This window comes from Balaenoptera acutorostrata, chromosome 1 (assembly GCF_949987535.1).
Source record: "Balaenoptera acutorostrata chromosome 1, mBalAcu1.1, whole genome shotgun sequence".
NCBI classification, from domain to species: domain Eukaryota; kingdom Metazoa; phylum Chordata; class Mammalia; order Artiodactyla; family Balaenopteridae; genus Balaenoptera; species Balaenoptera acutorostrata.
Genome location: NC_080064.1, coordinates 184,281,385 through 184,300,436, shown reverse-complemented (window position 1 = coordinate 184,300,436; position 19,052 = coordinate 184,281,385). Strand labels below are relative to the sequence as shown.

The window sequence follows — 19,052 nt, the reverse complement described above, 5'->3', positions numbered from 1 at the left end:
GGTATCAATGGAACTGAATAGAGAGGCCAGAAATAAACCCACACAACTATGGTCAATTAATCTTTGACAAAGGAGGCAAGAATATACAATGGGAAAAAGAGTCTCTTCAGTAAGTCCTGTTGGGAAAGTTGGACAACTGCATAAAAATCAATGAAGTTAGAACACACCCTCACACCATACACAAAAATAAACTCAAAATGGCTTAAAGACTTAAATATAAGACATGACACCATAAAACTCCTAGAAGAGAACATAAGCCAAACATACTCTGACATAAATTGTACTAACGTTTTCTTAGGTCAGTCTCCCAGGGCAATAAAATTAAAGCAAAACAGATCTTGCTGTGATTTATGTCAAAGAGTGTTCTTCCTATGCTTTCCTCTAAGAGTTTTATAGTGTCTGGCCTTACATTTAGGTCTTTAATCCATTTTGAGTTTATTTTCGTGTATTGTGTTAGGAAGTGTTCTAATTTCATTCTTTTACATGTAGCTGTCCAGTTTTCCCAGCACCACTTACTGAAGAGGCTGTCTTTTCTCCACTGTATATTCTTGCCTCCTTTATCAAAGATAAGGTGACCATATATACGTGGGTTTATCTCTGGGTTTCTATCCTGTTCCATTGATGTATATTTATGTTTTTGTGCCAGTACCATACTGTCTTGATTACTGTAGCTTTGTAGTATAGTCAGAAGTCAGGGAGCCTGATTCCTCCAGCTCCATTTTTCTTTCTCAAGATTGCTTTGGCTATTCGGGGTCTTTTGTGTTTCCATACAAATTGTGAAATTTTTTGTTCTAGTCCTGTGAAAAATGCCATTGATAGTTTGATAGGGATTGCATTGAATCTGTAGATTGCTTTGGGTAGTATCATCATTTTCACAGTGTTGATTCTTCCAATCCAAGAACATGGTGTATCTCTCCATCTGTTTGTATCATCTTTAATTTCTTTCATCAATGTCTTATAGATTTTTCTGCATACAGGTCTTTTGTCTCCTTAGGTAGGTTTATTCCTAGGTATTTTATTCTTTTTGTTGCAATGGTAATAAATACAAAAATAAACAAATGGGACCTAATGAAACTTAAAAGTTTTTGCACAGCAAAGGAAACCATAAACAAGATGAAAAGACAACCCTCAGAATGGGAGAAAATATTTGCAAATGAGTCAACTGACAAAGGATTAATCTCCAAAATATAGAAGCAGCTCATGCAGCTCAATATCAAAAAAACAAATAACCCAATCCAAAATGGGCAGAAGACCTAAATAGACATTTCTCCAAAGAAGATATACAGATTGCCAACAAACACATGAAAGGATGCTCAACATCACTAATCATTAGGGAAATGGAAATCAAAACTACAATGAGGTATCACCTCACACCAGTCAGAATGGCCAGCATTGAAAAATCTACAAACAATAAACACCAGAGAGGGTGTGGAGAAAAGGGAACCCTCTTGCACTGTTGGTGGGAATGTAAATAGATACAGCCACTATGGAGAACAGTATGGAGGTTCCTTAAAAAACTAAAAATAGAACTACCAGACAACCCAGCAATCCCACTACTGGGCATATACCCTGAGAAAACCATAATTCAAAAGGAGTCATGTACCACAATGTTCATTTCAGCACTATTTACAATAGCTAGGACACGGAAGCAACCTAAGTGTCCATCAACAGATGAATGGATAAAGAAGATGTGGTACGTATATTCAATGGAATATTACTCAGCCATAAAAAGAAAAGAAATTGAGTTATTTGTAGTGAGGTGAATGGACCTAGAGTCTGTCATACAGAGTGAAGTAAGTCAGAAAAACAAATACTGTATGCTAACATATATATATATATATATATATGGAATCTAGAAAAAAATATGGTTCTGATGAACCTAGGGACAGGACAGAAATAAAGACACAGGGCTTCCCTGGTGGCGCAGTGGTTGGGAGTCTGCCTGCCAATGCAGGGGACGCGGGTTCGAGCCCTGGTCTGGGAAGATCCCACATGCCACGGAGCAACTGGGCCCGTGAGCCACAATTACTGAGCCTGCACGTCTGGAGCCTGTGCTCCGCAACGGGAGAGGCCGCGATAGTGAGAGGCCCACGCACCGCGATGAAGAGTGGTCCCCGCTTGCCGCAACTGGAGAAAGCCCTCGCACGGAAATGAAGACTCAACACGGTCATAAATAAATAAATAAATAAATAAATAAATAAATAAATAAAATGAACATGAATTTCTAAAAAAAAATAAAATAAAATAAAGACACAGACATAGAGAATGGACTTGAGGACATGGGGAGGGGGAAGGGTAAGCTGGGACGAAGTGAAAGAGTAGCATTGACATATATACACTACCAAATGTAAAATAGATAGCTAGTGGGAAGCAGCTCCATAACATGGGGAGATCAGCTCAGTGCTTTGTGACCACTTAGAGGGGTGTGATAGGGTGGGTGGGAGGGAGCCTCGAGAGGGAGGGGATATGGGGATATATGTATACATATAGCTGATTCACTTTGTTATACAGCAGAAACTAACACAACATTGTAAAGCAATTATACTCCAATAAAGATGTTAAAAAAAATAAAAGCAAAAGTCACTAATTGGGACCTAATCAAACTTATAAGCTTTTGCATAGGCAAAGGAAACCATAAATAAAATGAAAAGACAACCTATGGACTGGGAGAAAATATTTGCAAAGGATGCAAATGATAAGGGCTTAATTTACAAAATATACAAACAGGTCATACAACTTAATAATAAAAAAAACAGACAACCTAACTGAAAAGTGGGCTGAAGACTGCAGTAGACATTTCTCCAAAGAAGACATACACATGTCCAACAGGCACATGAAAAGATGCTCAACATCGCTAATTATTTGAGAAATGCAAATCAAAACTACAGTGAGGTACCACCTCACACTGGACAGACTAGTCATCATTAAAAAGTCTAAAAATAACAAGTTCTGGAGGGCGAGTATAGAAAAGGGAACCCTCCTACACTGTTGGTGGGAATGTAAATCAGTGCAGCCACTGTAAAAAACAGTATGGATGGTCCTCAAAAACTAAAAATAGAGTTGCCATATGATCCAGCAATCCCACTCCTGGGCATATATCAGGACAAAACTCTAATTCGAAAAGATACATGCAGCCCAATGTTCATAAAAGCACTATTTCCAATACCCAAAACATGGAAACAACCTACATGTCCATTGACAGATGCATGGATAAAGAAGAGTGCTATATTTATATAAGAGAATATTACTCAGCCATAAACAAGAATGAAATAATGCCATTTGCAGCAACAAGGATGGACCTAGAGATTAACCTACTAAGCAAAGTAAGTCAGAAGAGAAAGACAAATATCATATGGTATCACTTATGATGGAATCTAAAATATGACACAAATGAACTTATCTATGAAACAGAAACAGAAACAGACTCAAGGACACAGAGAACAGACTTGTGGTTGCCAAGGGGCAGGGCAATGGGGGAGGTAAGGATTGGAAGTTTGGGATTAGCAGATTCAAACTATTGTATATAGGATGGATAAACAACAAGTGCCTACTGTACAGCAGGAGAACTATATTCAATATCTTTTGATAAACCACAATCGAAGAAATATGAAAAAGAATATATACATGTATAACTGAATCACTTTGCTCTATAGCAGACATTAACACAACATTGTAAATCAACTATACTTCAATAAAATAAAAAAAAAACCCCAAACCCAAATTCTTTATGTTTCTCCAAGGACAGTATAATCATACCCACACATTAATACTATCTGGAGATGCATTTTCATAATATAAGAGTTCGGCAATTTAAACCACTCAGTGAGTAGAAACTAATTGCTAAGTGTTGAGGTGATACTGCATTATTTGTTTAGTATTGCAGAGAATGAAAAGATCTGCAAGCCAGTAATTACAATTGCCCCTCGATATCCAAGGGGATTTGGCTCCAGGACTCCCTCCCATGGGTACCAAAATCCGAGGATGTTCAATTCTCATGGTCAGCCCTCTGTGTCTGTGGGTGTGGAATCTGTAGATATATAGGGCTGACTGTACAAGTAGAACCTGCACTTGAACCTGCAATTGAGCTGGACTCAATTTATGCTTTGTGATCTTGAAAATGTTAACAAATTTAAAATTTGTTACTGTTCATTAAATTAGTTAACAAATTAAGAAACCCAAGGATGTGGTCATTGGAACCTCCAATCTGTAGCCAGTAGGTCAGAAGCACAGGTGACAATCTGGACTTGTGATTGGTCTCTGAGGTTGGCGGGGAAGGGGACACAGAGGGGACAAGAGTCTTGTAGGACTGAGCCCTTCCCCTGTGGAATCTGATGCTATTTCTGGGTAGACGGTGTCAGAATTTAGTTGAACTGTAGGACACCCAGCTGGTGTCACAGAATTGCCTGTTGCTGTGGAAAGCCTCCCCACACATTGGAATTGGTGATCAGAATTTCAGCTGCAGAGGGTGGCCACTAGCTCATATAGAACCTTTGTGCAAACTGGGGAAGAGGGGTCCCCTCGGGCAGATGCATTTTGGCACACAGTTTGGGGAGCAGACTGGTACCTGGGGGATTTATAAATTACAGCCTTTCCTTGCCCAGGTAGACACAGCCCCACGCCAGACTGCACCATGGGATTCAGTCACCTTTTACCTCTTCAATAAGTGCTTGGTGCAGCAATGCCTTGTGTCACCCTCCGTGTGACCTTCACCCCCCAGATCTTTGCCTGACCTCTATCTTGGCAGTAGGTGGTCTGGAGCCACAAGGAGTCATCCATCTGCACTGGCGCAGGGTGTCAGGGTCAAGAACAGACCCAGCACTGCTGGCACTTAGGTCCTTCCCTGTCTCCCCTTTTATTTCTAATTCCCCAAGTTACACAGTAAGATAACCTATAAATTCTCCAGGTGATTTCAATATACCACTCTCCTCCACCATCCCCTGACTTACAACTACAAAGCAGAAATACTCACCCCTGGTGCACATTAGAATCACTTTCGGAGTTAAAAAAAGAATACCAATCCCCAGGCCCCATCCAAGGCCAATGAAATCAGAATTTCTGGGATAAGGCCCAGGTATCGGTATTTTAAAAACTTTCCCAGATGTCTGAGCCCATTAGGGCTGCTATAACAGAATACCATGGGCTGGGTGACCTAGAGGCAACAGAAATTTATTTCTTAAATTCTGGAGGCTGGGAAGTCCAAGATCAAGGTGCCGGCAGATTGGGTGTCTGGTGCGGGCCCACTTCCTTGTCCTCACATGGTGGAAAGGACAAGGGAGCTCTCTGGGGTCTCTTTATAAGGGCACTAATCCCATTCATGAGGGCTCCACCCTCATGACCTAACTACCTCCCAAAGGCCCTCCCCCCATATACCATCACACTTGGGATTAGGGTTTCAACACATGAATTTTGGGGGGACACAAATATTCAGTCTGTAACACCAGGTGATTCTAATGTGCAGCCAAAGTTGAGAATGCTCTTCTAGGGTTAGTCTCCCTTGGTCCCCACATTTAGCCAAACGTAAGTGTCATCTAGTCCCTTGCTACTATGGCTCTGAAAATATTTCCTTCTAAATACAAACAAATATTTTAGTCCAGTAATAGAGAAATGAGGCCGCCTTTAGAGACATACCATATGGGTTTCCCCCGGTGGGTATACATTCAATGGAGACATCCGCTTTGGAAGAGGCACTAAAGGAGGCCTCTCTCTTATATATGGTTCTTTGTGGATTTTTCTCTGTAGTATCAGGGACAGAAAAATGGCCAACAAGATCAAGCCCAGCATTGCCATTAACACTATGAACCATAACTCGCTGTAGAACTCCGTGCTTTTGCTCCCTGATCCTTTCTTTTCTCCAGGAGTTGTCAGCACCAGGCCTGCAAAACCCAGGGACAGAAAAGGGAAACGTTATTTCAGAAGGCAATTTTGTGATTTCTTGCTCTGTTGTTTAATAAATTAGAAAGGCATGTATAGTGCTTTGTTGCACTTGTGTTCAGGCTGGGGAAATGGTGCAGTGGGTCGGTGGGTGTAAGGAGAAGCTTACAGCCCTTGGGAGACCTTGCTGACACCTCTCAGGTTGGAAATTGCAGCTGCCTTGGCACCCTCCTGGGAAATACAGTTGGAGGGAGGATGAGGGGATTTTTAAGAGGGTTACCAAAGTAACCTTGGGAAAAGCTTACTTCACAGCTGTGTGCCTGGGGAGCAAAGTCCTTTCTGGGCTCATGTGAGGGTTGGATCCCAGACTAATATTGCTACAGAAACCCCATTACATACACAGTCAATGCTGTGTGGATCCAGGGTCCCCTCACTTCATGCAACTGCCCTGTTCCTGCGAAGTTTCTTGCAAACTGGATTTTGAGACGTCAGATACCATTTTCCATTGGGATGTCAACAGCTTGTGCTCACTAACATGTGGTCTTTATAGTACTTCTTGTACTCTGGCCTGTTAAGTAACAAAAGCTCTGCAAGTCATCACTCAAATGCCCTGGGAGAGCTTCCTAGGGATGGAAATCCTTTAGCAAAGGGACCACTTACCTTTGATTTCTATTCAGGTGTTGAGAGTTCAGTTGATGTGATTCTCTGCACATGAGGGTGATAGACAGCTCACATTTAATGAGCATTTACCCTGTGCCAGTCCCTGTGCTAAGTAAGGGCTTTCCAGGGATGAAGGATCGAAGGATGGGGCGTAGCAGGATTGTCAAGTCTGTGGATGTGGGAAAGCTGGAATGAGCGGGGCAGACTGGGAAAGGCTTATGGGATCACTGCAGAACAGCGTTAAGCTGTGGAATCGCCGTCGGCCTGGCAATCTGAGTGGGAGAAAGTCTCAGCGAGCCTCTCCATCCCAGGCCTTTGCTAGCACCAGCTCAGAAGCCTCTGGATCCACGCAGCTGCCATGCAGGCTGGCATGCAGCAGAGGGCCAGGGAGCTGCTCTTCTAAAGCCAATGCTCATGGCCAAGAGGAAGCAGGACAGACAGTTGTAAATGCCTACTCTGTTGACAGCCTTCCCCCTTTTCAGCCCCTCAAGGACCGGATGGGCCTGCTTGGCCTTCACACCCACATTGTCAGGGGAAGTTGATTAAAGGGAAAGCATTTAGCAATGGGGTGAGGATGTTTAAGGGAGGGAGAGAAGGTGACTAAAATTAAAATTTGAACTCCATGAGAGGGGGGCTACACTTTGCTAACCCTAACTCTGAATCTGGAATATTATCATTATTATCAACACAAATTGGCATTAGAGTATTTTCTCCTTCCTCTGACTTCCTCTATAAATTCACTTTTTTTGGTGCACAAATTCATATAGCTCTTTATTGACAGAATTGGTGGTTAGGAGAGAACTTCAGTCATATCTCTCTGCATCTACAATTCAATGATTTGGCATTTTAAGAGTTTACCCTAACTCCTTGCTTAATGTAAGTTTCAGGAGGACTTAAAAAAATTCTTACAACACTTAACACAATTTCTTCCATATGGTGTATGCTAAGATGTGTAGATACATATGTATAAACAAACATGTATGTATAAACAAACACAAATAGGTATAAACAAACATGCATGTTTCTTTAGGAAAATGAGTAGATACTACACTAAATATGATTTGAGTTAAATGTTTACCAAATCCAGTGCTGGTATCATATTGAATCAAAGGTGTCTTAACACTTCCTTCATCTGTAGTGCAGATGACCTGGAAAAAGAAAGCTAGACAAAGGTAAACGAGTCAGTTATTCAACATCTACAAATATGGGCACAGTTTCAGAAAAGCAACGTATTATAGCATGAAGAAGTCTGAAAACAGGATTCCACATCAAGTTATGAGGTTTTACATACTATGCAAACTTATTTCTAACTTAAAAACTATCAAGAAAAACAGCTATCATTAGTGTAATAACATATATAACATATATGTTATTACATATGTTACCTATATAATAACATATATATGTAACAGAACTAAAGAAGTTTAGAGATTATATAGCAAAGGAAAAGAATTATCTGAAGAATAAAGGCTAATTCACAGAGTGTATCTTGTTCTGCATATAATCTGAACCTGTTCCTTTAAAACTTACAGGTGTTCCTTTCACTAGGCAACCCAGAGTTTCCTACTAAGCGGGAAGTCTCAACAGGGATCTGGGAAATCAAATGTTCTAAATACCTCTTACAGTAGCCAGAAGCCTGAGGGAAGTGAGTCTTGTAAGGTCACACAGATGATTAGAGGCCTGGCCAGGGGTAGAACCCGTGTTTCCCAACTTTCAGGCCATCTCCCCATCACAACAAACTGCCCAGGTGACCAAGAACTGTGACCATGAAAATGTGTAGCTGAATTGTTGTAAAAATGTTACTGATAAGTTTCAAATGCTGTAAATGCAATGCTGGAGCTCATTGTTTACCTGCCCCTTTTAGCCAAAATAAATAGTACATATTTTCAAGGAAACTAAAAAAATCAACCACTAATGAATTCATTGTATAAAACCAGATTGCCCAAAACGGCCTCACATCTATTGGTCCTGTGGCCATGTTGATCATTAGAAAATACTTAGTACCTTGAAAAGCTTTTTCTCATTTCAATTTAAAAACAAGACAAACAGAAGAAGGACATGTAATTAAATAGGGAGAAAGTATTCAGTTTTAGAGGGAAGAGCGTTGTTATTTCAAGAACAGATACCGATGTTGGTTAAGGAAAGCCCTTACTCAGGGTCTAAGATTTGGGGATGGTCATGGCCTGATTACGCTCTCTTTGGAGGCTGTGGATGCATCGAGAAAGTCTCCGAAGTCCCTAAAAGTGTATTATTTCGGGATACTCTTTGCCTGTGGGTTTTATTTCTCTAGTGCACATAACCTGCCCTCTGGTCTTGTTCCTGGGGACCCGCACGTCAGCAGAGGCAGTGCTCAGAGGACCACATCAGAAGGGTCATCAGGAAAACCTGACTGACGCCGAGCAGTCGCTTTCCCACGAGAAGTGACCACTTAACCCAGGACATGTTAATGACGACCATCTGAGGTCGCCTTTCAGATCGTCAGATTGAGCATCTCGGAAAGCTGGGAAACCCAGCTTCTTGTGCCCTGAGAAATGGGAGCGGGAAACTCACTTCTGTCCGCGGTCTTTGGGATGTAGAGTGTGGTGTCGAGGCCACTGTACACGCGCTGCCCTCCATCAGTCAAGACGAACTCCTTCAGCCGCCCGTTCAGCAGGAAGGAGCCACTCCAGTCCACACATACCACGGATAGATTGCTGTCCACCGAGAAAGGGGCACGGTACTGGGGCACTGTTGGGAGAAGGATGTAAGTTCTAAAAATAGTTGGACGAAGGTTCTAGTTCTAAAAATAGTTGAGAGAAGGTTGCAAATTCTAAAAACAGGTGGAAGAAGTTTCTATGTTCTAAAAATAAGTGGGAGAAGGTTCTAAGTTCTAAAAATATGTGGGAGAAGGTTGTAAGTTCTAAAAATAGTGTGGTGTGTGTGTGCTTTTTATTTTAAAATATGAGCACACATTTTTTTTGTCCATGCTGGAACCCTTCCTATTTCCCTTACTGCTTAAAGGAAAAACCTGGCTTTGGCGGTGAAAAGAAAACCATGGGAACACATGTGAAATGCTTTCTCAGCAATGTTGCACCTGCTTTCCAAAAAAAAAAAAATCAATGGAGAGCGGTGTTTTATGAAATACAACTATTAACATACAATGGTTCTGCTCATCAGCATAGCCCCGGAGCTCATATTTTGTTGCATTTTCCTTCTTTTAACAGGTAAAGTATCCTTAACACTATTAACTACAGTGGATAGCTATTTTTCATATCAAATCAATATTTATTGCTACAAAGCCCCAAGGACTAGATGAAGTTAATATTTTATTTTCTCCTAACTAAACTGCTTAGATGGTGAATTATGTTCTTTTGGCACCCATTTATTTCTAAAGCTTTTTCTTGAACCGTTCGTTTGTTTTCTAAGATAGTTAAAAAGCCTTGCAAATAGCAATTCGAGTATAATAATTCAGTGCCCTGACTAATCAATCAATAACACAGTACCTTAGTATATAATCAAGCTCAGGTCTCCTAAGTATTATATCAGATAGAGAAGCAACTTTGTGTGCATTTAACAGGAATGAGCCCTTTTCATTTTTCAACTCCTTACTAAAATAAAGGAAGAATAATCCTTAACTGAGGCTCATCTTTTAAATGAATCATTTTTGTAGGAACAAATGAAGGGATACCATATCATCTTGTCAAGTCAGAAGAGATTTATTTCATGAGATCTCATTTTCTCCAAAATAATCAATACATTTGTAAGAGCATTAAGATCCAGCTATATATGAAATTGGCTTTTAAGAAAAGAAAAAAGAAGTGAGTGGTAGAAATAAATTGGATACCCTTTTTTCCTTTAAAAATTAAATCCATCTGTTGCTGATGTGAGGAAATATAACAAAATAAGGAATAATTATGCTTTTGTGATCATAAGATTCAACCATGAAGACAAATTTGATTCTCATCTTTTAAAATAAGATATTTTCATAAAGTCATAGGAAAAATTTTCTGCAAATACTGAAACAAGAGCTATCAAGCCCTCTTTAAATACTTTTTTTTTTTTAACACAAATTGTGCCTAATATCACAATGGAACATACTATTGTATTTGTCTGTGGCTTCCCTCTGTCACTTAATTTCGGTAGATTTCCACTTCTCCCCTACATCATAACAGTACAGACAAGGAGAAGGCTTGTAAATAGTAGAAAAATAGAAAGGTAGGGCTTTATTTGCCTTGCAGGATTTGGAGATCTTCCTGAGGAAAGAGAGTGATCAAACTATCAAAATAATCAGGAATAACGGATTTGAAGACTGAGAAAATGATAACAGCTACTATGCCAATAAAGTAGTACAATGCAAGTACAATAAAGTATTTAATGTACTTTATTTCATTTAATCCTCAAAACAATCTTGTAAGAATTAGTTCCTAATTTTTCATGTGAGGAGACTAAGGTTTAGAGAGATCAAATAATCTGCTTAATGTCAGTAGCTGGTAGGGGACAAAGGATCTGAACCCAGGCCTGCTTAACGCCAAAGCCCTTGTTTTTTTATAATCAGTACACATTTATTTAAAGGAGCATGATTTACTAATTCACTTTATGGGTGCCCTTCAGTGGTTAGTGGTTCATCCTCATTGTTAAATATTCAGGAATTCTGTGAGTTGGTTATTAAACCCAGCCACTATTAAAAATTAAATCATATAAACCTAAATAAATTATATTAAAACAAAGGTAATAAATATTAAAACTCTGTAACTTCTTAATTATTTCACTACCTTTTATTATCTGTGCTCTCATGCTGTTTAAATCTATTGTATCTGGATGGTGGAAATATTATATAATGGTACACGATCTTTTCCCAACTCTGTGTTCAGTGCTGTCACGTTGGCAACTTGAAATCAGCCAAGTAGGAGTACTTACACCATGGAAATTGGTGAGCACTTCAAATCAGGACATTTTTCTTTCATGGAGGCCAGTTGTTAAACATTTACACCTCACTTCTGCTCTTCCACTGCAGGTGTAATTCAGGCAGAGGGGGCAGAATATGTTGCTAATGCTTCTCTAGACCCTTTTCTGATCACGTTTATATACAATTGCAAATACTATTTTCAAAGCATCTTCTGGTTTGTATTCTTCGATCCACATTTTCTGCTACTTTGTATAATGAGTTAAAAGGAACATAAATGGTATTTAAACCTCATACAATAGCCAGTCAACTATTGTGTTTTTCCATTTCTGTGGATCCAGTAAACAGATTAAGAGAACCCTTTCTCCTTCAGCGCTACTGCAACCTTCAGCCACTTCTTCAATGTCAAGAAGAATAGAAAGCCAGGACATCTTAAGTCTGTTCATTCTGTTCTTCCAGCATAAGGGGAAAATGTCTGGCAAAAACTGAGTTTCATGTTGAAAAAGAGAATTGGTGATAACCTGCAAACCTCACATAGCTGTTTTGGCCTGGCCTTCTGGTGATACACACACAAAACCTGGAATAATTAGCAAAATTGGCTTATAAATACACAGATCTCCCTTGACTTAGGATGGGGTTACGCCCGATAAACCCATCATAAATTGAAAATATCCTAAGTTGAAAATGCATTTAATACACCTAAGCTACCAAACATCATAGCTTAGCCTAGCCTACCTTAAATGTGCTCAGAACACTTACATTAGCCTACTGGGCAGAAATCATTTAACGCAAAGTCTATTTTATAATAAACGGTTGAGTATCTCCTATGATTTATTGAAAACTGTACTGAAAGTGAAAAACAGAATGGGTGTCGGGTACAGAATGGTTGTAAGTGTATTGGTTGTTTACCCTTTTGATGGCATGGCTGACTGGGAGCTGCCCTAGCATCACGAGAGAGAATCATCCTACAGATCGCTAGCCTGACAAAGATCAAAATTCAAAGTTTGAAGTATAGTTTCTACTGAACGTGTATCACTTTGACACCATCGTGAAGTCAAACTATTGTACATAAGGGACAGTCTGTATTGTAAACGGTAATTGCTTCTCAAAGATGGTGGTGGTGTTTTGTCCCATTCCTCGTATGGAGTAGCGTTTTTTATTAAGTCAGAATTCGTCTGACTACACTTTCATTTCAGGAATAAATGTTTCTCACAGTTCTTTTTGGGTTTGTGAAGGGAGGGTAGTGAGAGGAATAGGCAAAAAGGTAAAGGAGGTTACACAATTAGGCAGTAGACGCTATGAAGAACGATTACACTTTGCTTTGATTATAGCTTGGGTGACAAAGGACACTGATTGTGTGGGGCCAACAATAAACGTGAGACGTTCTGGATGCATTCACTCACTCACTAAACAACACATTTTGGGTATCTAAGACACTCTGCCCAGTGCTGGAGATAAAATGGAGAGAATGAGAGCCAAAGGAAGCGCACATTTAAGGGGAAAGATGCGCCCTCTGTCGGGGGTCTGCCCAACTCAAGCTGGTTATGAGATGTTCAAAGGGAGGCGAGGAGGCTGGGTGTGAGGGTCTGGATTTCAAGCAGGGAGCTCGGGGAAGAGGTGACCATTTGGGAGTCAGCCTTCAGAACTGAAGGCTTGGAGGAGATGAACTCACCTGAAGAGGCAAGAAGTGAGGCAGGAAGGAGAGGAAAAAAGAGGGAAGGGGATAAAAGGGAAAGTGTGAGCAGAGAAAGTTTAGGGTTGAGGCTTAGAAACCTTGGTTGGTGGAAGATCAACCAACAAAGTTGACTAACGCTGAACATCCAAAGACGCAGGTTTCCCAGGAGAGACTTGTCATGAAAACTAAGGGGAGCCACTTTTTACCAAGGATTGAGGCTTCAATCACATTGAATGTTCCCAAGAAGTCAACATGATTACTGGTGAAAAAAGCCCACTGGATTATCAGTGTGGATGTCAAAGGCAAATTTAGGAAGAGATTTTCGTGCAGGGATGAGGTGGAATTCAGTGTGGAGGAAGTTAAAGAACATGTGGGAAGAAAGAAAATGGGGAAGCACTTGAAGACCATTCTTTAGAAGGGCTGTGCTCTGTGGGGAGGAGCTGGGGCAGGAACCAGAGGGGAAATGGAGCCTGTTTGCTTACACATTAGAAAGATAGAAGCAACAGTGTTACACTGAAGATTAAGGATAGAAAAAGGATGAATAGTAGTGAAGGAGGTGGTACTCAAAGCACAAGAGGCAGGTTTATTTCAGATGGAAGGACCACCCCTTCCTGCCGTGTCCCTGGCAGGAATGATGCAGATGCAGGACGCGTGGCTGTCTGGGGTGGGAAGGGAGCAAATTACTGACTGACGACATTTCCTTTCCTGGTGAATTACGAGGCAAGGAGTTCTGCCAAGACTCTAGGGAGAGGTGGGTGAGGATTGTATAGGCTTGTGGGAAGAGGAGGGGAAGAAGTGGAAGGTTTGAGGAGGGTGGAGAAGGTCTGAAATCTCTGTTACAGAAAGTAGGTAGAGTTGACCAGGTTAACACAGCAGTACCGAGGGTGCTGCTGAGCTGGGTGGTCCTGAACTTAGAGTAACACTTCTACCTTCTAGGCGTGGAAACTGGAGGGACTTAAGCTCTGGCTTTAGCTCATCATATAGCTCCAGGAGCCTCAGTTCAGATTCTGATCAATGTGAATGGCTTCCTGGAATTGTAGTACACAGTCCATAGCCCTGCCTCAGTTTTCTCATCTATAAATTCGGTTAATAATAGTACTTAACTTCATAGGTTTGTGGTAAGGATGATTTGTAAAATGCTTGAACAGTGCCAGGAACGAGCAAGGGCTCTCTAAAAATGACCGCTTGCTGACATCCTGCCAAGTTATTGCTCAGGTACATTAAAGTCTTCGTATGAGGCAGGGAACATTCACGAATGCATAACTCTTACTTTTAAAAATGTCAGTGCCAGATACCGAAGATGAGGTTATAATCTGATATAATGTTTCTGGAAAGCAAATTTGCAATAAGTGTGCAATGCCTTAAAATGCTTAAAATTCCTGATGTAGTAAATTCCATTTGTTGCCATTTAAGAAGATAACCAGACATTCACACAAAGATTTGTTCACAAACTTTCTCACCACATTTATAAAAGGAAAATATTAGAAACAACTGAAATGCCCAATTTGTTCATAGGATGGAATGTTATATAGCCATTAACCTTGGTGGCTAAAGAGTTTTTAATGCCATGGGAAATGCAAATAAAATAATGCCAAGTATAAAAAGCAGACTCTGAAATTTTCATTAGAGTATGATCTCAGCCAGGTAATAAAAACTCTGCATAAACAAGGGATTAAAGGAATGAATTATGCCAAAATATTAATGGCGGTTGCCTCTGGGTGTGGTGGGATTATTAGCAGGACTGGCTTCATGGTTGTGTGACCTGTGCAGCTGCCCAGGATCCCTCATGTAGAAGAATTATGGACTTAGTTTGATGCTCTGCTGTCATCATCTTGAAATTGTTAATGATTTTTGAACAAGGGGCCCCATATTTTCATTTTCCAGTGGAACCCACAAATTACGTAGCTGGCTTTAATTATAAATACTTATTTTATTCTTAATACCTTTTGTATTTGCCATTTTTAAACAGTAGACATATATACCTTATAAAATCTGAAAAGGACTTATTTTATAGAAATGTAAGGAGGCCCCAACTGATTAGCTAATTGCCCTTTTCTGCACTCAGTAGCCCTTTTGCTTTTCCTGGCAGTGCCGTATATCAAAGCTTTCCAGAAATGCGAGCTATGACACCACGTCATTTGAAAAGAAAAGGAATGGCAAACTTCTCTAAAAAGTTATCTCAAAATAAATAAAGAAAAAAAGAAAAGTCATCTTAAGTGTTTGTTTTCGTCTTACCCATGTAGTAGCTTTCTCTTCATTGGTTTTCATCCCATTGCTACATGAAAAATCTTCCTAAACTCACTCTTGATCTCCATATTATTTAATCCAATGGGCATTTTTCCCCAATAGTCATCTTCACTGATGTCTCAGTAGCATTCAAAGGAACTGAACACTCAGTCCTTTTAGCAACCTGTTTTCCCCCTACCTTCCAGGACAAGCTTCCCCTCCGCCTGCCCTCCTGCCTTTATGGCTTATGGTGGCGGCCACTTCTACTCACACTCTTTTTGGGTGACGAAGCTGATCCATTCAGAGGCCGTGCTGCCCACCTCATTGCGGGCCACCACCCTCAGCTTGTAGGTGGTGTAGGGCTGGAGACCCCCGAGGCTGGCTCTCGGCCCTGGCCCAGTGTACTTTGTCTCGGTTTGGCTGGGAGTACAGGGGGTGTCTGAATCCGGAGGGCAAGCCATGTAGAGTTGGAGCTCATAGCTGGAATGAGAATGGACACATAAAGAGAAAACAGGCAAAGGAATTAGTCTAACTCTCTTTTAAACCTGTTGATATTTTGTTTTCACTGAACTGCCAGCTCTTTCAGATTCCCATTTGTGGGAGACTGCTCTCAGAAACACTTAATTTAATGCCGTTGGAAATGGGCAGCAGATGGAACCAGAGAAATGATAAGAGAAGTCACATGTATACACATGTTGCTGTCCCCCCAGCAGCCAGGAATCCTTGTTGGTAGAGATAAGATATTTCTCTCTTTTTAGAAGAGAGTGATAAAACTGTTCTTCTCTGTTGAAAGTAAAGAATATCTTTTTTTTTCCTCCAGATTATCTTGAGTGAAATAACTTCTTTGGTCTTTCAAACAGTGGTTCATTATGACATTTTAAATTGGATCAAGGAAATTCTGATTTAGTCACAGAAGTTCCTTATGTTCTAGCTGAGCCCTGTAGAATGAAAAATTCCAGGGAACCATAAGGAAGAGCACATCCTTTCAATGAATAGGAACACATTGCCTTGTCCTTTTTTTTGGCTGCACTGCGCGTCATGAGGGACCAGGGATCGATCCCGTGCCCCTTGCAGTGGAAGTGCTGAGTCTTAGCCACTGGATCGCCAGGGAAATCCTTGCCTCGTCTTTCTTATTTAAAGAAAATTTTGTTGTTCGCCCTTCTACCCTTAGCTGATTTATGATTGAAACACTTTGTGGGGAATGTGACCACTCAAATCAATTGATTTGTCTATTTTGCTCTAGGTGTCTGTTCAATCAGCAAGTCTTCCTTGGGGAGGGCTGGGTAGCTGCGTATCTGTGTTCATGTCTTATTTCGGTTTATTTGTCCTTTTGGCTCTCCCACACTACCTTTGAATGACACCGTTGGGGAACAGCGGGGGACTCCACTGGAAGGAGGCTGTCCTCGAGGCCAGTGTCTGGATTTGGGGAGAGGACAGTCCTGATGGTGGAGCAGGATGAGTTCTCAGCTCTGCTGTTGGCCCTTGGCTGCAACAATTGAAGCAAGTGCAGGCCTCCACCCCAATGGAGTAGGTCGTGAAGGGCTGCAGGCCATGAAGCGTCTGCTGGGTGGCCAGGCCTTCAGCCAGCTGTAGGAGGAGAGAGAAGACTAGATGAGGCCCAGTTGCAAGTCATGGACAGTTGGTTCACTTTTATCCTGTACCACGCGTTCTATGAATAGAGTGCCGCGCTAGTTACTCTGGGAGATGCACCCTGGCATCTATCACAATATTTACCCTTAGGAATGACCAATCCAGCTGGAGAGGCATGGCTTAAACATGCAAAAACATGCAATGAGATAACAGTTTGATATAAGTTTGAGGCAACAGGATAGAAATCACAGGGAACAATGTTGTCTATTACCATAAAGAGATATTAGAAAATGGCTCAAAACTCACAAAATACTGACCAAGTTCTGTGACCCTCAGAATGATGCCTTTTTGAAAAACAAAATCTATATTTGAATTATATTTCTAAGTCAACATTCACTAAGGTCCATATTCTGCCATTGTTACTTGCATGTAATTTTGGGGTCAAAACTCCCCTCAAATCCCCTCAAATCTTAGAGTTGAGTATTTAAGAGCTTGAAATATATATTATATATATATTTGTATATTTACATATATTTAAGAGTTTGAAAGTCCATATCTTCCTGTAAGGGTATTGATCTGTATGAAATATAGTTTTTTCCTCAATCATCTTTGTTGCATTATAAAGTTTTTGGTTTATCTGGAGCAAATATTTTTACCTTATTGTGGTTTTATTAAGTGCTCTTTGGAATAGAAGAGCTCAGAAACTGGAAACTCATTTTCACATTGACATAAGCAACATTTAATTAAGAAGAGCTACCTGTTGTTTAAAAAAATGCATACAAGGCACTCCAAATAGAAATTATTTTAGTTTATTAATATTATCATTTTATAAGCATGGATAATCAAGGGTTGATTGTATTTACATCATCTATATTTATTGAATCGGAAGCCTTGTAGAAAATATGCTAATATTTCTTTAACATTCCATACAAGACTTCCTTGCATGTGAGTTATCTTTTGAAATTGTGTTTCAATACCTGCTACGCTGGCCTCAGAGGATTTCTCCACACTTGCCAAAATTGTTCCCTCAATTGGTCTAAATAATTTATCATGTCATACCAGGATCTGCGCAATTTCTCTATGAGGTTTGTGTGAACAAAGTATTCTAATCTATACTTATTTATGAGAAATGTGAGAGTGACACCAGCTGTCCTGCGGAGAAAAGAGACTTCATCCCCTGGCAGGTAGTCTCTTCATTTAAATAATGCAGAAACTGGTCTAGTTGATTATTTAGTATCCCTTTCAGTGAATGGCTTGGCTAAAACACAGTGTGAAAGATGATTTCCCTCCACAGACCATCTTGTCTCCTCGATGTGCCCCAAATGTGTTAATACACGAACAGTGGAGTAGGGCTGAGCTGAGCTGTTGTTTCTTCCAAAGACCTAGGACTTTCTAGAAGTCACCAAAACAAAGTCTGAGATTTCAGTGTGCTCTTAGAGATTTGCTCGTGCCAAAATGGGGATTCCGAGGATACCCTTTGCTCTACTTTTTCCTTTTTCATATTAAGGTTTACACCACCAACAGAGACCCTTTGTTGGCCCCTTACTATAAGCCACTACTACGTTGAGTGCTTGACATGTGTTTTCTAATTAAATTAATTCAACTAATTTGATTATCTCTAAAGTCTTAGGTTCCTTACAAGATCTGTGGAGTCTTTAATATCGCATTTAGCCCTCCTTTCCCTGAGCATTTCTGTATATTCTGTACATTTCCTAACGCTGTTTCTTTGCAGAGGGATCTTTGTGCCCCTAAGATCATCACAGGGCAATTGAGAACAGATGGATAAGAAAGAAGGATCAAGGGGAAGAAAAGCAAGGACACCATGGTTTATGATTTGTTTTAAATAAACCAATCAGAATGCTGCTGCTCACCACCATCTGGGCCCCGCTGGTATCGTTGGAGAACAATCTGTAGAGACTGACAATCCCGTTGGGCTTCCGGGGGGCGCTGATGTTGACCACTGCTTGGGTGGCAGAGACCGCATGGAACTTGGGGGCCCTGAGACCTTCCGGGGGGGCGGGCCCAGTTCTACACCGCGTCCAGCTACTGGGGGCTTTTCCTGCTGAATTCACGGCCCAGACCTCCAAAAAGAAATCAATTAAGACCAGTCAAAAGCCAGATAACCTCAGGCTGCAGAGAAGTTGGCAA

The 19,052-nt window shown here is 40.7% G+C and overlaps 1 protein-coding gene across 1 annotated transcript in view; it reads right to left on the bottom strand.

The window, feature by feature from the left end:
• The window catches only part of USH2A (usherin), an 800,956-nt gene that overhangs the window by 41,683 nt on the left and 740,221 nt on the right, over window positions 1-19,052 (bottom strand). The window contains exons 64-69 of the mRNA XM_057531465.1: window positions 18,776-18,985; window positions 16,663-16,901; window positions 15,586-15,794; window positions 9,082-9,258; window positions 7,610-7,693; window positions 5,629-5,873 (exon numbers count right to left, since the gene is read on the bottom strand). Coding sequence (XP_057387448.1) covers window positions 5,629-5,873; window positions 7,610-7,693; window positions 9,082-9,258; window positions 15,586-15,794; window positions 16,663-16,901; window positions 18,776-18,985 — 1,164 coding nt within the window. The remainder of the gene's footprint in view (window positions 1-5,628; window positions 5,874-7,609; window positions 7,694-9,081; window positions 9,259-15,585; window positions 15,795-16,662; window positions 16,902-18,775; window positions 18,986-19,052) is intronic.